Source organism: Notechis scutatus, chromosome 4 (assembly GCF_049901735.1).
Source record: "Notechis scutatus isolate UNSWTSFEM ecotype Mainland chromosome 4, rNotScu1.2, whole genome shotgun sequence".
NCBI lineage: Eukaryota > Metazoa > Chordata > Lepidosauria > Squamata > Elapidae > Notechis > Notechis scutatus.
The window spans coordinates 61,163,273-61,189,315 of NC_142012.1; the positions used below are offsets into that span (position 1 = coordinate 61,163,273).

General features: G+C 44.8%; 2 protein-coding genes across 2 annotated transcripts; both read right to left on the reverse strand.

Annotated features, from left to right (window-relative positions):
- Positions 1-4,811: 4,811 nt before the first annotated feature.
- Positions 4,812-11,372, reverse strand: ZAR1 (zygote arrest 1). The gene is made up of 4 exons (XM_087963581.1): positions 10,449-11,372; positions 8,583-8,675; positions 7,686-7,760; positions 4,812-5,994 (listed from the first exon to the last, which is right to left on the reverse strand). Exons 1-4 carry the CDS (start codon positions 11,274-11,276, stop codon positions 5,851-5,853), a joined length of 1,140 nt encoding a protein of 379 aa, XP_087819707.1. The 5' UTR covers positions 11,277-11,372; the 3' UTR covers positions 4,812-5,850.
- Positions 11,373-12,679: 1,307 nt separating this feature from the next.
- On the reverse strand, positions 12,680-24,985 carry SLC10A4 (solute carrier family 10 member 4). The gene is made up of 3 exons (XM_026676586.2): positions 24,148-24,985; positions 20,070-20,280; positions 12,680-13,623 (listed from the first exon to the last, which is right to left on the reverse strand). Exons 1-3 carry the CDS (start codon positions 24,627-24,629, stop codon positions 13,045-13,047), a joined length of 1,272 nt encoding a protein of 423 aa, XP_026532371.2. The 5' UTR covers positions 24,630-24,985; the 3' UTR covers positions 12,680-13,044.
- Between the last annotated feature and the right edge of the window lie 1,058 nt (positions 24,986-26,043).

A 26,043-nucleotide genomic window follows, 5' to 3' on the forward strand; every position in this document is an offset into this window, starting at 1 on the left:
AGCCTCAAAAGGTAATTGCAAAAGAAGTTGGATGTTCCCAAAGTGCTGTATCAAAGCACATTAATAGACAGTTATGTGGAAGGGAAAAGTGTGGAAGAAAAAGGTGCACAAGCAGCAGGGATGACTGCAGCCTGGAGAGGATTGTCAGGAAAAGGCCATTCAAAAGTGTTGGGGACCGACCGGACAAGATTGTGCAGGAGGAAGTTTAAAGGAGAAAGTTTGACTGACAGGGGTTGAATGGAGAAAACATCTATTTAAGGTACCTGGAACTTGAATTATAAAGTTTAATACTATTCCTAAACAAGATCTTTAAAGCGCGAAAGGGAAAGGAAAAAGAATTGGCTTTTTTCTCTCTCACATTGACAGCTTTAATTGACTTTGAATGTTAAGAAGAAGAGATCTAAACGAGAAATTGATATTAATCCACTTTGACGTTAACAGGCTATTTTTAGCTGAAAATGAAGTGTCAAAGGGATAAAGACTTGGATAATTTAAAAAAAATTTAAAGGAAGAAAGCAGAGGGGAAGAAAAAAAAAAGAGGGTGGAATCTGGAAAAATAGAGGAGACCACCTGGAAGTAAAAAGAATTGATAGTGGAACTTTAACAAGACTTGTAAGGATATGTTGTAGCTGAAACTTTGTTACAAGATAATAAAGCCCCTGGAAAGGGAAAGTGAGAAAAGCAACAAACAGCTTTATTTTATTTTTTTATTTATTTTTGTCAATTGCTTACAAGATAATAGGTATAAGTATAAAAAAACATATAAGAAAAATAAAAAAAAATTAAAGAAATAATAGGACAGGGACGGTAGGCACGTTGGTGCGCTTATGCACGCCCCCTACAGACCTCTTAGGAAAGGGGTGAGGACAATAGTAGACAGTCTAAGGTTAAAGTTTTTGGGGTTTGGGGAAGAAACCACAGAGTCAGGTAGAGTATTCCAGACATTGACTACTTTGTTGCTGAAGTCGTATTTCCTGCAATCAAGTTTGGTGCGGTTAACCTTGAGTTTGTATCTATTGTGTGCTCTTGTGTTGTTATGGATGAAGCTGACAGGTAGGACATTTCAATGTATGATTTTATATACTATACTTAGATTGGACCGAAGGCGGTACAGTTCTAGTTTTCTAAGTCTAGAATTTCAAGTCTGGTGGCATAAAGTATTCTGCAATGAGTAGAGGAGTGGAGAACTCTTCTTGTGAAATATTTCTGGACTTTCTGGACTGTGTTAATATCAGATACATAATATGGGTTCCAGACTGATGAGCTGTATTCGAGTCTAGCAAATGTTTAATATGCTCTAGTTAGTAGTGTAATATTGCCAGAGAAAAAGCTACGCAGGATTAGGTTAACAACTCTTAATGCCTTTTTGGCTATGGAGTTACAGTGGACTCTAGCACTTAGGTCATTTGAGATGAGTACTCCAAGATCCTGGACAAAGTTTGGATCATCAACAAGATCTTGACTATTCGGCCTGTATTTTATTTTCTGATTTTTTTTTGCCAATATGTAAGACAGAGCATTTATTTGTTGAGATTTGAGGTTACCATTTGTTTGACCATTCTGATACATAGTCGAGATCTTTTTGAAGGGTAGCAGTATTGTCTGTGGTATTGAATAGCTTTACATCATCAGTGAAGAGAACGCAGTTGCTCTTGATATGATCAGGTCATTTATGTTGAGTATGAAAAAAGTTGGTCCTAGTACACTGCCTTGGGAGACACCACTGTTGACAGGTACCCAGAATTTGATAGGACGCTCCCAATTTTGACCATTTGTTGTCTGTTTGACAGGAATGCTTCTATCCAGTTATGCAGGTGTCCAGAGATACCATAAGTTTTTAGTTTTAGTAGTTTGTCGTGTACCACTAAATCAAAAGCTTTACAGAAATCTATGTAGATTGCATTTATTGCTTTGTCCTGATCGAGTTGTGTAGTCCATACGTTTTTGCAGTGTAAGAGTTGCAGATTGTAGGATAGTTTTTTCTGAAACCAAGTTAGAAAAAGATATGTAATCGAACTTAGAAAGGAATGAGATAATTGAAAATAAGGTTACAGAAAGCAAGGAAAGGGAAAAACTATTGAGAAAATTGCAAAAATAGTTATAAGATATAGATTAGAATACATAAAATGAATATGCAATTGAGTTTATGTCTGCATGGAGAAATGATAATCCAGGAGCATGCTGTTCTCAAAAAAAGATGTTTTATTTGTACTTGTATGTTTTGTGAAAACCCAAATAAAACTTTTAATAAAAAAAAAAGTGTTGGGGACTTTCACAAGGAGTGGACTGAGGCTGGAGTCAATGCATCAAGAGCCACCACACACAGACGGATCCTGGACATGGGCTTCAAATGTCGTATTCCTCTTCTCAAGCCGCTCCTGAACAACAAACATTAGAAGCGTCTTACCTGGGCTAAAGAAAAAAAAAAAAGAACTGGTCTGTTGCTCAGTGGTCCAAAGTCCTCTTTTCTGATGAGAGCAACTTTTGCATCTCATTTGGAAACCAAGGACCCAGAGAGTGGAGGAAGAATGGAGAGGCACACACTGCAAGATGCTTGAAGTCCAGTGTGAAGTTTCCAGTCTGTGTTGATTTGGGGAGCCATGTCATCTGCTGGTGTTGGTCCACTGTGCTTCATTAAGTCCAGGGTCAACGCAGCCGTCTGCCAGGAGATTTTGAAGCACTTCATGCTTCCTTCTGCAGACAAGTTTTATGGAGATGCTGACTTCATTTTCCAGCAGGACTTGGCACCTGCCCACACTGCCAAAAGCACCAAAACCTGGTTCAATGACTGTGGGATTACTGTGCTTGATTGGCCAGCAAACTCGCCTGACCTGAACCCCATAGAGAATCTATGGGGCATTGCCAAGAGAAAGATGAGGGACACAAGACCAAACAATGCAGAATAGCTGAAGGCCGCTATTGAAGCATCCTGGTCTTCCATAACACCTCAGCAGTGCCACAGGCTGATAGCTTCCATGCCAGCCGCATTGAGGCAGTAATTGCTGCAAAAGGGGCCCAAACCAAGTACTGAGTACATATGCATGCTTATACTTTTCAGAGGTCCGATATTGTTCTATGTACAATCCTTGTTCTATTGATTGCATGTAATATTCTAATTTTCTGAGATTGTGGATTTGGGGTTTTCATGAGCTGTAAGCCATAATCAACGCAATTATCACGGCTTGAACTATCTTGCTTTGCATGTAATGAGTATCTCATATATTAGTTTCACCTTTTAAGTTGCATTACTGAAATAAATGAACTTTTGCATAATATCCAAATTTTTTGAGTTTCACCTGTGTGTAAATATTGAATTTTTTATACAAAAAAAAGAGCAATTTTTACCTAAAATCAGGCAAAGAAGGCAGGCAGATTGAGCTGCTCACAGAATCACAGATTCATTCACTGATCTATCTGCCATTGTCTACCTGAGTCTGTCACATAAACTTTGCTTGCCGTGAGTCTGCACTGAATAATAGAACCTTCAGTCCTAAGGGAGGTTCGGATGTGCTTAAAAGCAGAGCCAAAGATCTAAAAACTAGCTAGAAAGCAAGAAATCCAGCCATTTCCTGCTTCCTAGCTAATCTAAATATCACAGCTGATGGTCGGAAAAATAGAAATTTAGCAAGCAAGTTTGCCAGGTAAGGAGTGAGTGGGCGGGGAGGGTTCCTGCGGGCCATGTGGGCTGAGCAGCCTTGCGTTTCTGTGCAGCCTGGATTAATTGCTTTGGGGGGGGGGGTGCTCTGGAGGTGAGATTTCTCTGCGGCCCACCAAAATTTTCTCGCAGTCCACCAGTGGACCACCGCCCACTGGTTGGCGACCGCTGCTTTAAACTAATGTTTCTCAACCTTAACTTTAAGATATCTGAATCTCAACTCCCAGACATGGATGACTGGAAAATTCCGGGAGTTGGAAGTCCAGATATCTTAAAAGTTTTCAGATAAAACCGGTCAGCTAAAGGCCCCACCAGATGCAGCACCTGTTGCTTGTGTAGATGTGGTTCTCCATGGCCAAAAAAATTTGGATCGTCCAGGTTCTGTTCCATTAGGACACACAAGTCTCAAGTCTTCTCAGACAGTTCCTAGTGGAAACCTTTGGTTGCTTTCCCAAAATCAAAAATGTTTCCAATTTCTCATGTCCCCCATATCCATTAATGGAATTGTCAGAGGAGCGGGTAGTTAATAGGTAGCTGGACTAGAAAAATCAATGTTGCAGTACATCTTTATACCTCCAGCCCAACTTTTGCCTCAGTGTTTCTCAACTTTGTCAACTTTAGGACGTGTGGACTTCAACTCCTACAATCCCAACCACCCATCCTGGGTGGGGAATTCTGGAAGTTAAATTTCACACATCTTAAAAAGTTGCCAAGGTTGAGAAATGCTGCTTTACCTACAGTAAGCATCATAAATGCTCTGCAGCTTTCCATAAAAATTGCTCAAGCTGCAGTACCCTTTTCTTAAAAAAAAATACATTTTCCAACCCCCAAACCAAGAAGCAAAGCTTGGTGATGGGAGATTGGTTGCATTCAAATGAACACTTTTCCCCTCAGTCTCTGATGGAACCCGAAAGTTTCCCCAGTTTGAGAAATGCTGGTCGAAGGTCAACAAGCAGATTGCAGCCAGTGAAAACTACACACTGCCCATTTCCTAGTGTGCTTACATTATTCTAGTACAGTTTGAACGCCATCTTCATTATTTCAGAATAGTTTTCCTAAGCAGCATAACTTATAAACTGGTTCCAGTTTCTTCTTTTTGGTCTAGAGTAGACTCCACAAATAAACCTTCTTACAACTAATCTGAATGACAGAAGAATTTAGTCACACCCTGAAACCTTATTGATTAGTAACACTAATAATATTCTCCCTTCTGCTCATGCTTAAATTGAGCATTGCTAGAAACCAAAAACTGAATAGTAGCCCATTCCAAATTGTTCAATGCTTACACAAACTATTATTCAGAGTTTTGCACCAAAGGAATCAGTGGTATTATATGGAACTTTTAAATGACGTATTTAAACTTAAAATGATTTATTTTAAGTCTGGCATTCATATAAGCATTAAGCAAAGTGGGGGGAAGCAAAGCAAAAATAAGTCACAATTATAATCATGGTCACTTTATTAGAGAACTTATGCTCAAGAAAAATAATGAAATTACCATACTGACTCTGGGCAAAGGAAATATTAGTTGTTTCAAAATTTCAGATGATGCATTATCTTATGAAATAATTACTGACCAACAAAATAATTCCTTTCATAGGTGTGCTGCTGAGATCATGCTTCTTTCTACACATATCCATAATAATGCCTATGAACCTGGCACCCAATTATGTCATTTTACTCAGCTGGAAGACAACGCAGTGCTGTAGTACAACTTCTGAATTCGTGCTTGCTTTCCCCGTCCTACTTCTTTCAACAGAATGCTATCACATCTAACACGTTTTCCTTAAGGTCTGCTTGCCTGCATTGGCAATTGTCACTGTGAAACATCACAACAGTTGCCTATTTTGCCTGAGGTTGACTCACAGTGCATTCCTCTGTCTACAGCAGCCTCCCCTACGAAGATATTAAGACGATGATTTCCTTCCCATATAACAACAAAAAAAGGACTTGAGCTTGCTTTTACCCCTTCTGCCATACCAAAATAAAATGTAGTTTGTCAGAATATACCGAGCAGATTCTCCTGCTCCTTAATGTAATTATAACAAATGAGGTAGAGGCATTTGGTTCCATCCTGATTTACATCTCTGCTTCCTTGGCAGCCTTCCCATGCTTGGCAGCCTCCTACTTCCAAACAAACAAAATTTCTGCTCGGTACAATTTGACAGTGAGGACTCTCCTCTATGCCCTTTTCCTTAAATAATATATTTGAAGCTAAAGGTGCTATCGCAAGAAAGCCGTTTGCCTTTGCATCTTCCACAAAGATCTTGACGATGGGGTCTCTTGGGATCCACATGGCGCAGTTTCACAGAGCAGGAACATCTGGTCTGCTTGCAGCTCTGAAATTGACACACACAAAAAGCAACAGGGTAACTGAAAAGAAAAACGACTTGGATCTGTATATGAATTCCACAGGAACAAAAATTTTGACTAGGGACAATACGATTGAGGTCAGTTTTTCTGTATTTATGCATACTGTTCAGTCGCAAGTGGGATGACTAAGACTGCATATTATTGCTAGTAGTAGTGGTATTGAAACATCTGCTCCAAGGAAGTGGTAAAATGCCCTGGCAATCCAAATCAATGTTCTTCAACCTCAGCTACTTTCAGATGGATGGATGTCGACACCAAGAATTCTGGCTGGGAAAATCTGGGAGTTGACATCCACACATCTGGAAATTGTTGAAACTGAGAAACATTCAATCTAGATGGTTATTGCAAAGCTCAAAATCTTTCCCTGCTCTCAGATGGTCTAACACAGGGGTCCCAAAACTTGGCAACTTTAAGACTTGTGGACTTCAACTCCCAGAATTCCTCAGCCGGCTATAGGAATTGAAGTCCATAAGTCTTAAAGTTGCCAAGTTTGGGGACATTTGGCCTAACAAGAGCCTTTATATGTCAAGGATGTGGCAGTAGAAAGAAAAAACAGCTATGTAAAAGAGGCATAAACTATATGCTTCCCATATTTAAAAATTCCTACAAAGAAGGAAGTCCAACTTGAGGTGTCAGTCCTCTAATTGGTGGATTCATAAGCTGACTCCCCCAATAAGTGCTGTGATTGGGAGCAATCAGCCGGGCTTGACTCATCCCTCTAAATAAATTTAAGTAGGATAAAACCAGATCTGTACCTGGATGACAGATTATTAGGGAATCTCTAAGTACTTGATTGGGAAGTAATAAAATCTCAGAAAGTAGGAGCAAACCAGTTCCATCTGCAGTCAAGCAAACTAAATGGAGCAATCCAAATGATCTTAATTTTAAGGCAGCTGGATTTTTTTATCAGCAGACATACATTTAATGGAATTAAGGAACATCACATGGTGATATTAAGAATTTCCTTTTAACATCAGAACAGCTGCTTTTGGGAGCAAAAACTTACTGCTTGATTCCTCACCAGCATCCTTCCCATTTCACTCTCTTTCATTTCAGAGCCTTGGTTGGAAGGATTCTAATACCTTTGTTTTTAAATAATGAGAGGAACCATGCCAACCTAAGCTCATGCAGTGGAGCTGTGCTGTCCAGACAGTTTAGAGTTAATGGGATTTGGGATAGTTAGTTAGGAATTGAGAGCTGTCCCCTGAAGGGAATGCATCATGGTAAATGTAGTTAAGGTATCCTGGAAAATGTAGTTCATGTCATGTGGGAAATGTAGTTCATGTCATCTGTAACTCTGATTGGTCACTGAACTGACCCTTGGTGGGTTGGGGAAGGTTTCTTCACTCTTGCTTGGACCCTAGCTTCATGCTAGCCTCTCTCCTTTGGCTCCAGTACTACGGGATGAAATATGGGATGATTACTATCATTTTACACTATGATTTCAACTATGCAAAGAATTGGACATTAGATGCATCCCAACATAACTGTGAGTTACCTTGAGGATACCTAATATAATCCAATAAAAGAAACTTTGTATGGAAGAATTTGTAGAGTTATTCTATCTGTCTTTATATTCAGCAAGTGAATCAAAAGACAGAATAGGATCCCCAATGGACCTTCTACCTTAAATGATGTCCTAAAAGGATCTGCTTACTTGGCAGGTAATATCCTCCACCCGGTACGGGTTGTAAGATTTCTGGCAAGTTCGACAAAACTGCCTAAAGTAAACCTGCAAAAAGAAAGAGAAAATTAAGGTAACTTTTTTTCTAAGGCAGGAACATCCACCCCCCAGTGGTGGGATTCAAAAACTTTTACTACTTCTGTGGGCATGGCAGGGCTTGGTGGGCGTGGCTTGGTAGACGTGGCAGGGGAAAGATACTGCAAAATCCCCATTCCCTCCTCACCCCAACCCACTTAACCTTCTTTCCAGCTCCATTCTCCTGTGCAGGGCAACCAAAGAAGATCCAGCCGATCAGCTGGGACTTGGGAGGCAGAGAAGAGCTGGGGGCGGGGCCAGTCAGAGGTAGGATTTGCAGGTTTTCTGAACTACTCAGAATTTCCGGTTCTTCAGAACTGGTCAGAACCTGCTAAATACCACCTCTGCCCTCCCCCCACCCCCCACTTCCCACCACTCCAAGGAAACAAAGTCTACCTTGGACAATGTTAGGATTTAGGAGATTTCCTGACATTTCACCAGCAACTGTAGCTGGTATCTGCAGACCACCTTGCCTCTAAAGATGCCAGCCAAAGTTGCTGCTGGAACATCAGGAAGTTAGTGGTCTACACTAGGGGTCCCCAACCTTTTGGTTCCATGGACCGCCAGTGTCTTCGGGCAATGGAATGGGGGGAAATGGTTTCGCATGCACAACCTAAATCCCTTTCGTGCGCAAAATGAAGCTTCACACGCTTCCCCGTGGCTTTAGCAGCCCAGCTCCCAATGGGTCACGGTCCGGTAGTGCAACTCAGGGTTTCGGGACCTCTGCTCTATACCCCAGCGACTGAACCCTGAAGCCCAACACTAACCCAAACGATTGTAGTCATCAAAGCCTACCTTGCTTGTGCCCTGTACGCACCAGACATAGGCACTCTCCCATCGAATATTGCAGTCCTTGCAGTGATAATAGCCATACTTCTGCTCTAGGAACTAGAAAACACAGGGGTTAAAAATAGAATATCACTGCAGGTCCTCTTCTAAATTCATCCTACATCTTCTTTCTTCAACCCAATGACCTGGTAAGAAGATCCTTGGACTGGAACTCCTTCAAGTCCCAGACAGAATTTCTGTAGTTCTTATTTACGCAGGTTTCTACTGTATTCGTTTTTTTATTTATTGGATTTCTAGGGCTGCCTAACTCATAATAGGGTTCTGTGCAGTGTACACACACAAAACCCACAATAAACCAAAGGAACCACCTAACAGAGCAACGATCCTCAAGTTTGGGCAAGTTTAAGATACATGGACTTCAATTCTTAGAATTCTTCAACCAGAATTGCGGGAGTTAAAAGTTCAGACATCAAAGTTGTGAAGTTAGAACAAGATGGTCATTCTGAAGCAATACCTAGTAAAGGTAGTTTTCAACTTCACATGCTTCCCCCCAGCAACTGGGACTGGAAAATTTGTTGTTAAGCAGAGCAGTTGCTAAGTGAGGCATCCATGTAACTATGACTTGCAACCTTCTTGCCAGCTTCATAGAATTGGTATGTTGGAAGCTTGCTGGGAGGTTGGCAAATGCTGATCACATGGTTCTAGGAAACTTACTGCAACTATTGAAAATGTGATCCAAGTGTCTAGATCACACCGACAATTGTGAGGATGCTGCAAGGATCTTAACTATGTATTTCAGATAATTGTTTCAAGTTTGCTTCAGATTGTCAGCTTTAACTTAACGCCCTAAATAGGTCATGAAAAGGTTTACAAACTAACACTGGCTGGATTCACAAACTACACCTGGGAAACAAACATGGAATAAACCATATCATGGTTTACTCTGGCATGCAAACCCCAGTCAGAGTCATAGAAATAAACCAGGATGTCTGCCAAACTTGGGAGTTTATAAACTGTGAATGGCACCAAGGAATTCCGGTATTGCTGGAGTACTGCTTCTAGTTTAACATCTGAAAGGGTTTTTTTTTTTTTAAAAAAAAAAAGCTCATTGTGTGTTTGAAAATAGCCAGTCCGTTTTTTGGGCACCCGTCTCAATTCTTTATTCTGGTTTTCCTTTAAAAGCATTTTTTAAAAAAAAAAAACTACAGGCAATCTTGGCTTATTCTTTTCACAGCCTGAGGGAAGAAGTCCCTCTCAACCTACCACCCTTTATTTGGCAAAAAAAAAATATTCCCCTTCTATTGCTAAATAGGGTTTTAAGCCAAGTTATCAAAGGAAGAACAAACAGGCAGAGGCTTGAATTTGATTTTCGGGGTCTCCATTCCGTGTTTAAGGGAGTGAAGCCGTCTAGTTTATCTCTACACTAGGGGTCCCCAAACTTGGCAACTTTTAAGCCGTGTGGACTTCAGCTCCCAGAATTCCCCAGCCAGCATAGCTGGCTGGGGAATTCTGGGAGTTGAAGTCCACACGGCTAAAAGTTGCCAAGCTCTCTACACAGAAGCGGCTTCACGCTTCGAGCAACGCTCCTCTAAGCCAGGCGGCCGCGATAAACTGGGTAAAAAAACCCACAGGGCAGCCGCGACGAAACGGGCCGACTTCCAGCCGCTTTTTATGGGCGTCCGGCACCGTCGCTCGGCCGCCCTGTGGGCTTTTTTGGGGGGGACCACGCCCTGCCGGGGAACGCGGGCGGCTGAGGCGCGTCGTAGGCGAAGCAGGCCGCCCGGGTTACGGGGAGGCTCTCCACCAGGCTTCGGGCCTGGTTCTCCTCGTCGACGGGGGGCAGCTCGGACTGTGGAAGATTTCCCCTCACACCTGGAAGCGCACGCGGGCCTTGTCCGCCTCGGCTTCCTCCCCGAGCGCTTGCGGTGCGCCTTCTTCGCCTTGCCACTTTTCCCCTTCCTCGGCCGAACTGACGGCTTGGGGCTTCGACGGGGAGCCCCCCGCCCCGTCGGGGACCGAGGCCGACTTCTTCCGCTCCTGAGGCTCGGCGACGCTCGCTTCGGCTTTGGCCCGGACGGCGCGGGCGGCGTCGGCGTCCTTCCCCTCGGTGCTTGGAGGCGGACCGGCGTCGGGCGTCGGCGGCTCCCGGGCCTCAGGTTCTTCCAAGAAGGCGGGGAGGCGTCGGGAAGCCACCGGCGAGTAGACGGCGATGGTCCGGGGGAAGCGCACGTGCCGCGCGGCGCCGCCGCTGACCAGGCAGCCTCGTTCCTGCTCGACGACGCCTCCTCCGCCGCCGCCTCCTCCTCCTCGGGCCCGGGAGCGAAAGAGCAGCGGCCGCGGCCCGAGCGAGCACTGCACCGAGGCGTCCTGACGAGGGTTGACCTGCACTCCCACCTCCTTGGTGTTGGCCTTGCGCAACCGCGGCGTCAGGTTGGGGTTGACCTGCGAGAGGATGGCCTTCAGCTGCGCCCGCTGGTAGTTGTCGAAGTATTCGGCCGCCGCCGCCACCATCGCTTCGCTGTAGCCGGACAAGTAGCCGCCGCCGCCGCCGTTGCGGTGGTGGTGGTGGTGCTGTTGGTAGTGGTGATGCCGCCAGGCGCCCTGCCCGCTTTTGCTCTTGGGCGGCTGGTAGCGGTAGGAATAAGGGTTGTACGAGGGATAAGCGTAGCTCTCCATGGCCTCGTCCATCAAAGTCTCCATCGCGCAACGTCCCGGGGACTGGCCCGCCTGCCCGAAGGCGCTTAAATCTCCCCGCGGGGGGCGGACCCGGGAGGCTGCGCTCAGCGCGCTGCTCCCCAAACGAGACACTCGCCTCAGCTGGGCCGCCGTCCCTGACCGCGTGGGGAGGAGGAAAACCCACGCTACCCTGGTTTAATGTTGGCCGGCTTCAGAGAGGCTTTGGGCCCTTCCCATCGTGCCTCGGGGTCGGCTGCGTTTCCAAAATAAAAATAAATAAAAATAAAACGTCCCTGTCCTATTGTTTCTTTTTTATTATTATTATTTTTCTTGTGTGTATCCATTTCATAGCTGTGTTTAGACTTATACCGGTTATCTTGTAAGCGATGGACAAATCAACTCAATAATAAATAAAAAAATAAACCTAGTTTAAACAGGGTTTCCTGTTGAGATGGCCGAGTTACTGGGAAGTCTCCCTTCGGGGAAACCCAAGTCAAAAGTTGCTTTGCGGCAAACGCGCCCAGGATGCAGCTGTCAAATCGAGTTTTTGGAGGCCGTTAATTCATTAGAAGAAAAGGCGATTAATGGGGAGTCTCAATTAATTGTCTGGCATTCCCGTTACTGGGTTAATAAAAACGAAAAAGTGAAAAGGCTGCAATTCTTGGATGCATTTAGGCAGAAGAAAGCAACTACCCCGGTTCATTTGATCAAGTCTGTGTAGATCAGGTGTGACTGCAAATTTAAATAGACAGCTTTGAATCAATGACAACTAGATATACTCACTATGTGCAAAGATACTAAGTATCCCAGCTGTTACCTAGGATTCGCTCAATCAATGGTGGTTTTTGTGTGTGTGTGTGTGTGTGTGTGCTGTAGTGTTGATTTTTGCAGAGATCCCTTAACATTTTACATTAAATTGTAAATAACAGCAATAGAAATGTTTTAGAGATATTAAGTGGCTGTTTGGTTATACCCTAAATCCTTTTAAACTGTAGTGATTTGAAACAACAGAATGTATTCCTGAGCAGGCAGGCATGTTTGGAATAAAAAGAAAATTCAGTAGACTAGTTTTGCCTGGTGTATGTACTTGGGGGGGGGGTCACCTCTTTGACAGTCTTGATGACCTCTCTTCCCCCATCCTAGCTCCGTTTCTTAGTCTAGATGCATTCAAAATATATTCCAAGTAGGAGAACTCGGATTGAGATCTTAGACAGATGTTGCAGTTAAAGTAAGAACCGGTGGTTTTTTTGTTTAAACAAGAGTGCCTCTAATCAGTTTCCCTCCCCTCAATGTCTGTCATAATTAATCCCAGTAAGAAAACGTACTTTTTCTTGTCTGCATTCTTCTACTTCCTATAGAAGTAGTAGTTCTGAACTGTAGAAGAGGCAGGCAGGCTCAGATAAATTCCTTAATGGTTTGTCATATTTGCAAGTAATTTAATCAGTCATGAGGATACACAACTTTACTTCAATCTTTCCAATGTAGAAGCTGAATAATACAGAAGCTACACAACTTGTTTTTTTTAAAAAAAAAACAGCAAATGCAATTGATGATGAAGGTTTACAGTTATCAAATACATTCATCAATATGTTCTCTCTCTCCCCCTCTTCCTCCCTTTCTGTCTCCCTCTCCCTTCCTCTTCTGTTCCTTTGCCTTATCTGGTGGGATGACGGCATCATTTTCTGAGGTTGAAGAGGTTTATACAGTTGTGCAGTTTCTGAAAACAATTACTTCTGAGCGCAGTGAAAAAAGATGACATAACAACAAATGCTCAGCATCCCTGTTGTTTCTCCTACTCGGCTGACCAGTTTATTTCAACACGGGATGTTCTTTTTAAGATCTCCTCTCCCTGTAGAGGACGGTCTGTCACCTCCATAGCCCCTGGACCATGATCCCCAGCAGCTACTGTGCCGTAAGAAATTTCTGGGGTTTCTTCTTCCTTCAGTTTCTTGTAAGAAATGTCTGTATCTTCTTCGTTGTCTCCTCCCAGAGGCTCTTGCTTGTACAAATCCTTTCCATATATCTTGTAAGCCAGTACGAACAGCCCGGCTTCAGCAGATTGAAAGAGGGCGTAGAGTAGGGGAAACATATACATGCTCCCGATGAACTGTGGCGGGAAGCTCAGCTTGAGGATAGCGGTACAGAGCTGGACGTTCTGGCAGCCGGTTTCCAAGGACACCGTCCGCTTGCAGTGCGGGGGCAAGCGAAACAAGGTCGCTACCCCGTAGCCGCAGCCGTAGCCTGCCAAAGGCATCAGCACAGCTACTACGTATACGGTGGCAGGAATAGTAGCCAGAAGCTCAGGACCCAGCATGGTGCCAGTGAGAATGAAAAGTATCACCAGGGTCACCAGGAGAGACCACAAAGAGATCTAGGAAAGAAAGAATTGGATGAAAATTAAATCCGTCATCACGTGGTTGCATTTGGGGCATTTATTCGCTGGCCGTAAAAAAAAATAAAGTTTGTAAAATTGGACGCCGTCACTTGGTGACGTGGTTAACAACCAGCATAATTTACGATCCTAATCCCTGGCTCAAGTGAAGGTCTACCTACTGTATACAGCTGTGTTTTAGTTGTATTAATCAGAATCAGACAAGACCAGGCGTGGGCTGCTACGGGTTCAGCCGGGTTCGGGAGGACCTGTTGCTAACGTTATGGCTGATTTTGGCAGTTCGCCGGTTCAACCCTGGCTGGCCCTACCCACCCTGCCTCTCCCAGGAGTCTCCACACGGTCCATTTTGGATGTGAGGTAAGAGCAGGGCCTGGACAGAGGCTTGGGGAAGGGGAAAAACGGGCTTCCCGGAAGTTCCAGAAGGAGGCCATTTTTTTCCCTCCCGAAGGCTCGAGAAAAGCCTCCGGAGTCTGGCGAAAGTGAAAAACAGGCCTCCTGGAAGTCCAGAAACTGGCCCGTTTGGAGTTCTGGAAGTCCGGAAACTGCCTCCGGAGCCCAGGGAAGGTGAAAACAGCCCCCCTTTACCGTGGTGCAGGAGGCCGACTAGGCCACGCCCACCATGGCCAGCCACACCCACCCAGCAACCGGGCAGAGAACCTGTTGCTGAAATTTTTGAAGGCCACCCCTGGACAAGACTGCTTAAAAGGCCTTGGCAACTTTCAGCAAAAGAGAAGGAAAGACATGACTCCCACTCACCCCCAAATAATTGATATTCGCAGCCAAGAGAAATGATCTTTCATTTGGTTCCAGAAATCTTTTCATGCCATTAAATCACCCCAGATTCTAACATTGAGGTAAAGTGAGAAAATACTTCATTCGTGTTCCTCTTGAGGCTCATTTCTAAGGTTTAAGAAGACCCCAGTGGGATTTCTTGCTGTAAGGAAGATGTTTTAGCCTTGTCATCATTTATTTGCCCTTTTCTGTCCTTTTCCCAGCTGTACCCTTTTAAAATGTTACCAGGACACAGTTGCACTAGAAAAATCTAAAAGGTCATATTAGAATGTCAGATTTATTTACATTCTTTTCTCTAATGATTCCTAACATGGAATTTGCTTGCCATGCACTTACATTCCACGTTTCCATTTAACATCTTCATATTTTTTCCAACTCTGCTTCCATTGACTACATGCGTAGGTGTGTATGAGAGCTGAAGTGGTGGAGTGATAAGACTAAGGTCACTCAGGTACTGGTCTTCTGGTAGTCAGAGAAATCAAAAGTTCATGTCCCTTTTTAATTTTGCTACCTGAATAATCTTTGGGCTGTTGGGGCTCATCCATAGGTGCCCCAAATACATTGAGGACCTGTCCCCACAATGGAGCATCCATCTGAATGCAGGAGTTCTGCTGAAGAAGAAGATTGAAGCAGAGTCAAAACATTCTGGTAAGAAACTAGTGTTTTCCACGGGATAAAGGAATATGTCTCCTTTGTGGACAGTCTGTGTTATGGGGCTCCAATTGGCCCAATTAAGGATCAATTAATTTGTTTTATTCATTGGCCTTTGTTCTTCAGTTGCTGGAGAACTTTGCTTGCCAGCATATTCTTTTATTTTCAGTAGTGATTCTATCTAATATTCATACTGAGGGTGATGAGGTTTGCAGGCGGCCTGTGCAGATGGCAGCGGAATCGGACAGTGGGGAAGGACGGGGACCAGCCCAGGAGTCTGGAGAGGACTCGGACGAGGGTCCTGTGTCCAATGCAGAGATGGGGACAGGACCATCTGGGAGTTATGTGCTGACTCCGGAGTCTCCAGAGTCTGTCAGCAGCGAGGCAGAGGAACCAGGGGAGCCTGTTCCCAGTGCGCATATGCGCAGAGCTGCTAGAAGGCAAGAGCAGCTGAGACAAAAGGGGCAACTCGAGAGTAAGGCTTGGAGGTGATTGCCCCTCCCCTAAGGTATAAAGGACAGGCAAAGGTGACAAAACCTTTGCAGGAAGCAAAGTCATTTGCTTTGTTCAGGTTAATCCTTGAAACTCTGTGCAGACTTTGTACTTCGGTTGGTTTTTTTTATAGTTCATTTGGCACTTTTGTTGTTGGCAGCAATTCAAAAGAGAGAAAAGTGGGTGCTTATCTCGAGGGACTGTTGGCGACTCATTACAGGCTGGGAATGAACATAATTCCCAGTGCTGAAATAAAATAACTACTGAAAATAATATGCTGGCAAGCAAAGTTCTCCAGCAACTGAAGAACAAAGGCCAATGAATAGAACAAATTAATTGATCCTTAATCAGTTTAAGAGTTGTTTTAACTAAGTGTGTGCTTAATTATGGTCTCGGAAGCCTTGGTCAGAACAGAGGGCTTCCATTCAGGACCAATCAAGCAATGGTCCCATTCACTAAGCAGGAAACACTGGATCTGGTTTTCTGAACTGAGAAAGGTGATTTATAATTAAGAGAGGCAGAAATGCCTCCTTTGTCGTGGGCATATCTATCTACCTGATCAGGTTGCAATGGTTGGCATCACCTGTTTCCCCATAAGTGTATGGGGTCAGTTCTGAGGAAAGCATGCAACGTTTTCTGAATCTGAGGAGTTTTCTGAATTTGCTGGCGAGTGTTATTGCTGATACCCCAAATATTATGGTCAAGGCCATCATGATAACATCCTGGAATGGCCAATTTCCCAGGTCCTCTTATCAGTTGGGGCCTTCAGTCCGCCCACTGAGCCCCAAGATTTGGTTTTCCAAAGAGTTATGGGCCATGGAACATCCTGGCAAATGTGTAACGTGACAACAGCATAAATCTAGAAGCAAACAGAGGCAGGTTTACCTTTGAGCTCTCTGGGCAGCCTACGTTGTGACAGTGATAGAAAAGAAAAATGCTTCCACTAAACTTGATGAAAATCAGCTCAGGGAGCTATTCTGTGAAGTGCAGAACCTGAAACCACCTATTAGGGTTATGAAACATCCCCTTATATCCCTGGCAAAGAACTATAAGAGGCTTCATGGATTTTTTTTCACAGATGTTTGAGCTGTGGATTCATTTCATCCTATTGAAAGGATGCTTGAATGAGTTTGGGCCACTATTATTATAATTCCTCCCCCAGAAGAAGAAGCACCGCTTGTCTTGAAAGGGGGATATAGCTCTTCCTTAAAAAAAATCACCAGAATCTTCTTCTTTTTTTTTCAAATTTGGAACATTTCTGGCCGAAGTTGTTTAGGAGGTGAGTCATTAAGTGGGGTTGAATAAATCCAAGTGCTCCAGAAAGAAAATGGATTTTCTATATTTATTCGGTTTTATGCCAGACCATATTTTCTCAATCTGTAACTTTGAAGTTCCTCACCATTAGGATTATTTTTTTTCATTAATGTCTCTAATTTAATTTTCCATTTGAAGATTACACTTAGATAACCATTGGCTGTTTTTATTCGGCTAAGTCTCTGTAGTACTAATAACACCTATGTTCTCCACTGAATATTTGAATAGAAACTCTGCCTGTGACAAAGACAAGCCTTCAACTGAAATAACCCCTGACTTGGGAGACCCTATTCTCTAGAGCGAAAAGGTATGTTGTCATCATTCAAGCATTAGGTGTCTTTCTTTTAAGTTATACATCTGTTTTCTGGAAGCTTCCTTCTCCATGATGGCAGAGGAGAAAGGAAAGGGATGACACTATATTTCAAACATGATAATCTTGCCCAGAAATCACTCAAAAAAAGCAGTGTTATCATTTTCTGACCATCAGTAGAGTTTTGCACCTCTGGATGGTTATTGTATGACAATGCAATGTGTAATAAAATATATTTGGAATGAAGAATTCTTCCTGTGAGCGTTTGCCTCTTTCCTTAAAAAACAACAACGTATACTAGAGAACAGGATATCCAAGTAATAGACTATTTCAGCTGAAGGCTTAACTTTGTCACAGGCAGAGTTTCTATGCAAATCTTCATTGAATAAGTATTGGTGCTACAGAAGAACATAGGTATTATTTAGTACTACAGAGACCTAGTGGAATAAACATAGCCAATGATTATCAAAGTGTAATCCTTTCTTTAAAAAAAAAGGCAAAAGGCAAATGGTCACTGGAAGAATTCTTCATTCCAAATATATTTTATTACACATTGCATCATGCCATACAATAACTACCCAGAGATGCAAAATTTTAGAAAGCAGCACATTTATTGATGGTAATATAATGATTACAATCACTAGCACAAGTAGCAGTAACATTAGCAAAAAATACTTTGGCCAATAAATAAACCATGTATTATTGAAATTTCTTTGGTTCTTGTATTTTTTCTTGACCTCAATGGTATGAAATTGACTTAGAATTGTCATAAGGAATGTTGTACAAATCTTATTTTAAGCTAGAACAAAATTTTTGCACATGCTACATTCTTCATTTAGTATTGCTGCGCCTGTTTTGACTTTCTTAGAATGGGAAAAGGAACAATTTTCCTCCCAAATGATTCCATTCTTTCTTGTAATATTGGATCTGGATCTACATTACATTTTGCTCTACTGTACATTAGTCCAAAGAAATATCTGTTCAAACCTCAGCCAGACCATAAATAGTACGTTATAGTCCTTGTGTTTCTCAGCAACTACTAATTAATGAGATAAAGTTAATTACACAACCTTCCATGCCCTCAATGAATCTGGATGCTTGCTGGCACAATTCATATTTTTTGTCCCTGATTAATGCTCCATAATTAACATTACATTCCACTTGAACAAAGAACAGCACGAAATATCAGCCTAAATGCATTAAATGCGGGAGAACCATCTCTGTTCTGATTTCTTATAAGTGTGTATGAGATAAGCATGAGTCAGATCTAGACAAAGAGCATCGAATCCAGTTAGAAGGAAGGAGGGGATTTTTTTACTGAGGTTTTTTATTTAATTTTCTTTCTGAGTTTGAAGGTATTTTAAAGATAAAAAGATTGTTAACTGGTAAATAGGAGCCTAGTTTGGGGAGGGGGTGAAATAATGAGATAAGAAACAGAAATAAATAGAAACCATCCACTGGATTCATTAGATTTTAAAATAGGTTGTTTGCTAGGAATAAAATCCAAATTTCGTGTTATCCCTTCTTATTCCTAAATCATCCTGAAAAAAAAAAACAAGATTGCCAGTGGCACCTGTAACTGTTAGAATTCTGTAGTTTTAAGAAGGAACCTCAAGAACTGGCTGTTGAGATAATATTTTCATCTACCCTTTGCATTCATATTAAAAGATTTGGGAAGGAACCAAAAGATGAAGCAAATGATGTTCTTGTAGCTAAAGAAATTGTATTAACAAGAGAAATTTGGTTTTGGGAACCATGATCTGCACTTTCTGAATGAATGAATCCAGGATCAAGATGAATTATAAGGACTGGGAAGAGGTAAGTTTTGTCAAAGCATGGTAAGCGTGATTTCAAAATCATTAAATGATATCCTGTCACAGGTTGGGGGTGAAAATCCTGAAGACCTCAGATATCCATTGTTTAAGAGGAGGAAAGAGACTACTGAGACCTGTTACCTTTGAATGAAAACTTTGAAAATCTGCTCCTAAAGTTTATTGCCTTTGTTTTCTTTTCACAAAGAATCGTAGAACCTTAGGGCTAGAAGGAAGCTTGGGCAGGGGTGGTATTCAGCAGGTTCTGACCAATTCTGGAGAACCAGTAGCATTCAGAGAACCAGCAAATCCCACCTCTGACTGGCCCTGCCCCCATCTATTCTCCACCTCCCGAGTCCCAGCTGATTGGCTGGATCTTCTTTTGTTGCCCTGCACAGGAGAACGGAGCTGGAAAGCAGGTTAGTGGGGTGGGGAGGGAATAGGGATTTTGCAGTAACCTTCCTCTGCCCCACCCACCAAGCCACACCCACAGAACCATAGTAAAAAAAATTGAATCCCACCACTGATAATCCAACCCCCGCCATCCATCATAATTCCTACGGACATAATTGGATTATACTTTGAGAATTCCTGGCTTAAAACAAGTAGACAAGACTAATAAGGGCTGATGTTTATTGCCAATCACTCCATCAGGCAGAAGATAAATGCTTTCCAAAATCAATTTGTAACTCAAGAAGACATGGAACAACAAGGTCTTTAATTACCTTGACATCTGCTGGGAGATACACTCAGCTAAGCATGAGCTCTGCAGGTGATTCTGAATATGGATTGCTAACAACTCTACGCTTCAGAAAGCAAAGCAAGGCACAAGAGAGAACATAAGTCCTCGATCTGATATTAATCAGTAGGGAAGACTGAAGTGGAAGTTCCAAAAATGTCACAGGGAAATGACTATGGAATTATGGAATTCTAGAATTTAAAGAAAACTAAACCTCTGTGTGTGTGTGTGTGTGTGTGTGTGTGTGTGTGTGTAGATATAGATACAGATATAGATATATATTTTCTATGAGAATATAGGTCTGTGCTCAGCTTACCTTCACCAGAATGTCTGCCAGCCTTGTGTATCTGTAGCGGATGAAAACCCCAAGGCCAATGGGGAGCAGAGTACTGCACAAGGTCAGGGTGACTGCCCCCAGGGGTAACAGGCGCACCAATGGGGTGTTGATCCAAGCCCGGCTATAGATCCACAGACAAAGAGGCATCAAGATCAAAGCCAGCAAGGTGGAGGAGGCAGTCATGATGATGCTATCAGGAAAAGAAAGAAAGAAGACAGCCCTGGGTCAAAAGCACAAGGTAAGCGGCATCCTGAAGCCCCTCTTCTCTTCCTCCACTTCTCCCGAATGGCCCAGTTACTCCTACTGGCAAGAGGGAGCTGCATGTAATTAGTAGTTCAGAAGTCAGGCTCTTTTTCTGTGTACCCTCTATGCCCAACCCAAGTCTGCTCTTGTATCTTTACACTTTATATTGTTTTTACTGGTTTTCCTAGTATGTTTTGATTGCATATTAGTAACCTATGTATGATTTGATTGCTTATTTAGTAACCTATGACTATCACTAAGTGGTGTGTCTTATGATTCTTGATGAATGTATTTTATTTTTTCTTATGTACACTAAGAGCTTATGCACCAAAGACAAATTCCTCGTGGGTCCAATCACACTTGGCCAATAAAGAATTCTGTTCTGTTCTGTTCTGTTCTGTTCTGTTCTATCCTATCCTATCCTATCCTATCCTATCCTATCCTATCCTATTCTATGTGAAGGAGGAGAGGAGGCAGCCATTTTGAGGGGGGAAGGGGAACAAACTTGTTTTGCTCAAAACCAATTCTTAATATTTGCCCTTCTAGCAGAATTGCCTGTTGCCTACTGTATCCCTCTAGTGCAGGGGTCGCCAACCTTTTGGACCTCAGGGACCACCAAACTCATCATTTTAAATCCCGCGGACCACTAATATGAATTTTGACTGACGGTGGCTTGCTGACATTTTTCCAGGGTCTCTGTAGAAAGCAGCAGAGACCCTGAGAAAATCCCCAAAAAAGTCTGCAGGAAAATTCCCCACCACGTTTTCCTATCAATCAATCGTTCTTTATTTGGGATCGCAGGATCCCATCTCCAGCTCCATTCTCAGGGGGGAGAAAGAGAGAGACTTTTGGCTTCATGCAAGGAAAGCAGCAGAAGCAGCAGAAGTCTTTCTTTCTCTCCCCCAAACTCCACCAAAAATGAATCTTTGTGTGACTTGCTGGCACAGCCTCTTGGAGCAGGATGCCTTGCAGGGTCCCAAAGACTCATTTCTGGCAGAGTTTTGGGGAGAGAAAGACAGACTTTTGCTGCTTTCCTTGCGTGCAGCCAAAAGCAGAAGAAGAAAGAAGTGGAAAGAAGAGCGTGCAGCGAGGCGGGCGAGTGGGGCAAGTTCCCCCTCCACCCTTTCCCCCCCCCCTCACTACCTTGTGTTACTCACAATGCAAGGGACGCAACCCTTGTCTTTCTGCCGGCCATGTGGGTGGCGCAGCCTTGTGTTACCGCGCAGCCTGGATAAATTCCTTTGGGGGTGACATTTCTCTGCGGACCACCAAAATTTTCTCGCGGACCACCAGTGGCCCCTGGCCCACTGGTTGGCAACCACTGCTCTAGTGAAGATTCTTACAGAGGGTTTCCAATTCTCGCTTTTTCCTACTCCTGTTCTCCAGAAAATAATTTTGCCTCATCATCCCCTCTAACCCTAACCCTAGCCCTTCGGCCAGCTCTGGAAACATTATTTTTCATCTGGTAGGTCCCTGGTTGACTATTCCAATCACATTAGAAGTCTCCCAACCCTTCTTTTTTTAATCATTTATGATTCAAGCTATATCAATCCTAGTTTTCCCATCCAAAAAGGATAAAATAAGAAGATGAGAGAAATAACAGCACATTAGCCAAGTACAACCAATCGGAAAGAACACAGGGAAAACATTTCAAGAGAGAGAGAGAGAAAAGAGAGAAGCCGGAGCTAAGCAATTCACAAAAACAGATAACAGGAAAGTGTTTTCTTATCTATATAGGGATCTATTTGGGGCCTCGTCCCTTACTCAACCCCCATACTTTCACTCATACTTCATTTGTTCAGGAAAAGGGAGGAGGCCAGGAGTAAAGTCTGCAAAACCCAAATCCATCAAGTTCTGGGCAATACTTGGCAGGATGCTCCTCTGGGTATTCAACAGGTGAAGCATTTCCCAATCTGGGGAAAGAAGCTTCCTCTTGTCAGAACAGACAGTTCTTATCCCAAACTCCCGGCACCCAGGCATCTTGTTCCCAAATTTCCCCCTCTGGAGAAAGGTGGGAAAGGCCTTTATAAGTAGTCCTCAACTTACGACCACAATAGAGCTCCCAAATGATGTTGCTAAGTGAGAAATGTGTTGAGTTTTGCCCCATTTTATGAATGTTGTTAAGTGAATCACTGCAGCTGAAAAATGAAGCGAATCCGGATTTTCTCTCCTTTGCTTGTCAGAAGGGGATCCTGTGACCTTGGGACACACGGCGACCATCGTAAATAGGAACCAAGTGGCCAAGCATCTGAATTTTGATCCCTGGGATCATGGAGCTGCTGCAAAGGGTCGTAACTATGAGAAAATAACGGTCATCAGTCACTTTTTCCCCAGCGCCGTTGGAACTCTGAACGGTCGCTAAATGAACTGTTGTAAGTCAAGGACTATCTGTACCCGATGTCACCTAGCAAGACCCGCATCCTCATTTTAAGCAGCCGGGCAACCCTTAGGGTGGTGCTACAGCGAGCGCCACACCACACCGGGGGGCATATCTGGCTGAAGAGCTGAGGCAGAATCACAGATGAGGATAACAAGAGTCGGAAGGGACCTTGGAGGTCATCTAGTCCAACCCCTTGCTCGAACAAGCAGGAGAGTCCATGCCAAGTATTAGCCTCTACCTGGGATCGAACTCACGAGCCTCCTGATTGTGAGGCGAGAGCTCTACCTCTAGGCCACTAGCCCAACCCCCTGCTCGAGCAGGCGAGCCTTATGGAATAATAGAATCACGGAGTTGGAGGGGACTTCGGAGGTCATCTAGCCCAACCCCATGCTCAAGCAGGGGCCCCTTACAGAATAATAGAATCATGGAGTTGGAGGGGACCTCGGAGGTCATCTAGCCCAACCCCGTGCTCAAGCAGGCGCCCCTTACAGAATAATAGAATCATGGAGTTGGAGGGGACCTCGGAGGTCATCTAGCCCAACCCCGTGCTCAAGCAGGCGCCCTTACAGAATAATAGAATCATGGAGTTGGAGGGACCTCGGAGGTCATCAGCCCAACCCCGTGCTCAAGCAGGGGCCCTTATAGAATAATAGAATCATGGAGTTGGAGGGGACCTCGGAGGTCATCTAGCCCAACCCCATGCTCAAGCAGCGCCTTACAGAATAATAGAATCATGGAGTTGGAGGGGACCTCGGAGGTCATCTAGCCCAACCCATGCTCAAGCAGGGCCCTTACAGAATAATAGAATCATGGAGTTGGAGGGACCTCGGAGGTCATCTAGCCCAACCCCATGCTCAAGCAGGCCCCTTACAGAATAATAGAATCATGGAGTTGGAGGGGACCTCGGAGGTCATCTAGCCCAACCCCTGTGCTCAAGCAGGCGCCCCTTACAGAATAATAGAATCACGGAGTTGGAGGGGACCTCGGAGGTCATCTAGCCCAACCCCCTGTGCTCAAGCAGGCGCCCCTTACAGAATAATAGAATCACAGAGTTGGAGGGGACCTCAGAGGTCATCTAGCTCGATCCCCTGTGCTCAAGCAAGCGACCCTTACGGAATAACAGGAGTTGGAAAGGATCTTGGAAAGGATCTTGGAGGCCGTCTAGCCGAACCCCCTGCTCAGAATAACAGAATGTTATGTTGGAAAGGAACCTAGGAGGCCATCTAGTCCAACCCCCCTGCTCGAGCAAGCAGGAGAGTCCATGCCAAGTATAACCTGGGATCGAACTCACGAGCCTCCTGATTGTTGAGGCGACAGCTCCACCCCTCTAGGCCACCCGAGCACCCGAGGAAGCACCTCGTCCGCTCTCGGCGACGGGCACCCAAGCCAGCCGCCCCCCCCGGTTCTCCTCTCCGCCTCCCGCGGCCGGCCTACCTGAGGTTCATGTCTCCGTCGACCAGGAAGGACATGAGGTTGGAGAGGTTCCCTCCGGGGCAGCAGCCGCAGATCAGGACGGCCACGGCGGCCACCTCGTCGAGGGCGAAGAGGAGGGCCAGCAGGAAAGCCAAGAGGGGCATCAGCCCGAACTGGCAGAGCAGCGCCAGCCACAAGCCCAGCGGCCGCCTCAGCTGCGCGCCCAGCTGGCTCAGCTCCACCGTGCAGCCCAGGCCCAGCATGGTCACCCCCAGCGCCAGCCCCACGAAGACGCTCAGCCCGTGGTTCAGCCTCCCGTCCCAGAAGGGAGCCTCGACGCCGCTCTCCAAAGGGGCCAAGCCCGGCGGCGGCGGCGCCGCCGAAAGAGCCGGGACGGCACCGGGACCGGAGGGCTCGGGCGTCGCGTTCCCGGCGAAAGGCGGCAGCAGCAGCAGCAGGTGCCCAGCGGCCGTGCGGTTCTCCGGCACGGCGGAGCTGTCCATGGCGCGCGTCCAACTTCGAGGAGCGGCGGGCGGGCAAAGCAAACGGGCGGCCGCCTTTTTGCCAGCCTGCCCCGTGGACGGGGAGAGCGCGGAGGCGAAGCGCCCGGGGAAGGAGCCGCGGAGCCGGTCGGCCGGTTCAATTCTTCGATGTGAGGCTGAGGGGAGACGCCGCGTCCTCCCAAGCCCCGCTCCGTCCGTCGCCTCAAGCGCCGCGCCCCTCTCTCTCTCTCTCTCTTCCGTTGCGGCCGCCCGCCGTGCTTCTCCAACGGGCGCGCCCCCGAGAAGGCCGTCGGACGCCACCCGCCCAGCCCCCGGCTCCGCCGTCTGAGGGTGGATTTCGGCCTTCCCCGTGCGCGCCTCCGATAAGGAGCAAGGCCGCCACCCTCACCCCCCCCACACACACACACACCCGCGCGCCTTTTCTGAGGGGAAGCCAAAGCCGCGTGGAAAAGAAGCGTCTTTATTTGAAGCAAAAAAATAAATGACTCCAACTTCAGGATTTTAAGGGCAATGAACGAAGCGAGACCCCCATCTTGGACTTCAGAAAGCGGTTTTCATAAACTTGCCTCATAGCAAGAGAAAATTAACGGGGAAAAGGAGACAAGGGCTGTGAGGGGAGCAGTTGGAGTTGTTGAAAGCCCAATTGTTCTGAGGGGAAAGGAAGAGAAGAAGCTACCCAAAGAGCTTAGGGAAGAACTGGAAAACAAACAGCGAGACACAGTTTCTGACAGTGAGAACAATCCATCAGTGGAACAGAAGTTGCCTTCGGAAGTTGCGGGAGCTTCATCCCTGGAAGCTTTTCAAGAAGAGACTGTCAGAAATGGTGTGGAGTCTCCCGCTTGAGCAGGGGGTTGGACTGGATGACCTCTAAGGTCCCTTCCAACTCTCTTATTCTGAAACAAAAAGTATATTCTAATCTATGGCCATCGGAGAGAGTCAGGTCGCTGAGGAGAAGCCCAGAACTGTGAACCCACTGAGAATGAGAATGGTGGAGGAATAAAAAGAACTTCTAATACAAGCAAGTTAAAAGAAGAAGAAAAGAAGAAGAAGAAGAAGAAGAAGAAGAAGAAGAAAGAAGAAAGAAGAAAGAAGAAAGAAGAAGAAGAAGAAGAAGAAGAAGAAGAAGAAGAAGAAGAAGAAGAAGGAAGAAGAAGAAGAAGAAGAAACAATTATAATGCCAACAGCTCAAGGGAGGGGAAAGGCAATGCTAACATGCAAAGCTCCTCTTTTGGATCCATTTTCTGTCACAAGAAAACGTATTGTCTTCCACCAAGAAATTGTGAAGGAGCAGGACTGCAGCTTCATTCAGCCTGATAGAAACCAGATCAGAAAATGTTAAAAGTCTTTATTTTAAATGGGATCCACTATCCAGGACCGGATGAATGGCATCTTCCAGAAGTGAACAAACTGGGTT

Coding starts and splice junctions, on each gene's coding strand:
- SLC10A4 (XM_026676586.2), bottom strand. CDS start 24,629: ATGGACAGCTCCGCCGTGCCGGAGAACCGCACGGCCGCTGGGCACCTG. Junction 20,281..24,147: donor GACGGAGACATGAACCTCAG/GTAGGCCGGCCG, acceptor TTTTCCTGATAG/CATCATCATGACTGCCTCCT. Junction 13,624..20,069: donor TGGCAGACATTCTGGTGAAG/GTAAGCTGAGCA, acceptor TTTCTTTCCTAG/ATCTCTTTGTGGTCTCTCCT.
- ZAR1 (XM_087963581.1), bottom strand. CDS start 11,276: ATGGAGACTTTGATGGACGAGGCCATGGAGAGCTACGCTTATCCCTCG. Junction 8,676..10,448: donor AGGCCCGCGTGCGCTTCCAG/GTGTGAGGGGAA, acceptor TGTGTTTTCTAG/TTCCTAGAGCAGAAGTATGG. Junction 7,761..8,582: donor GCGTACAGGGCACAAGCAAG/GTAGGCTTTGAT, acceptor TTCTTTTTGCAG/GTTTACTTTAGGCAGTTTTG.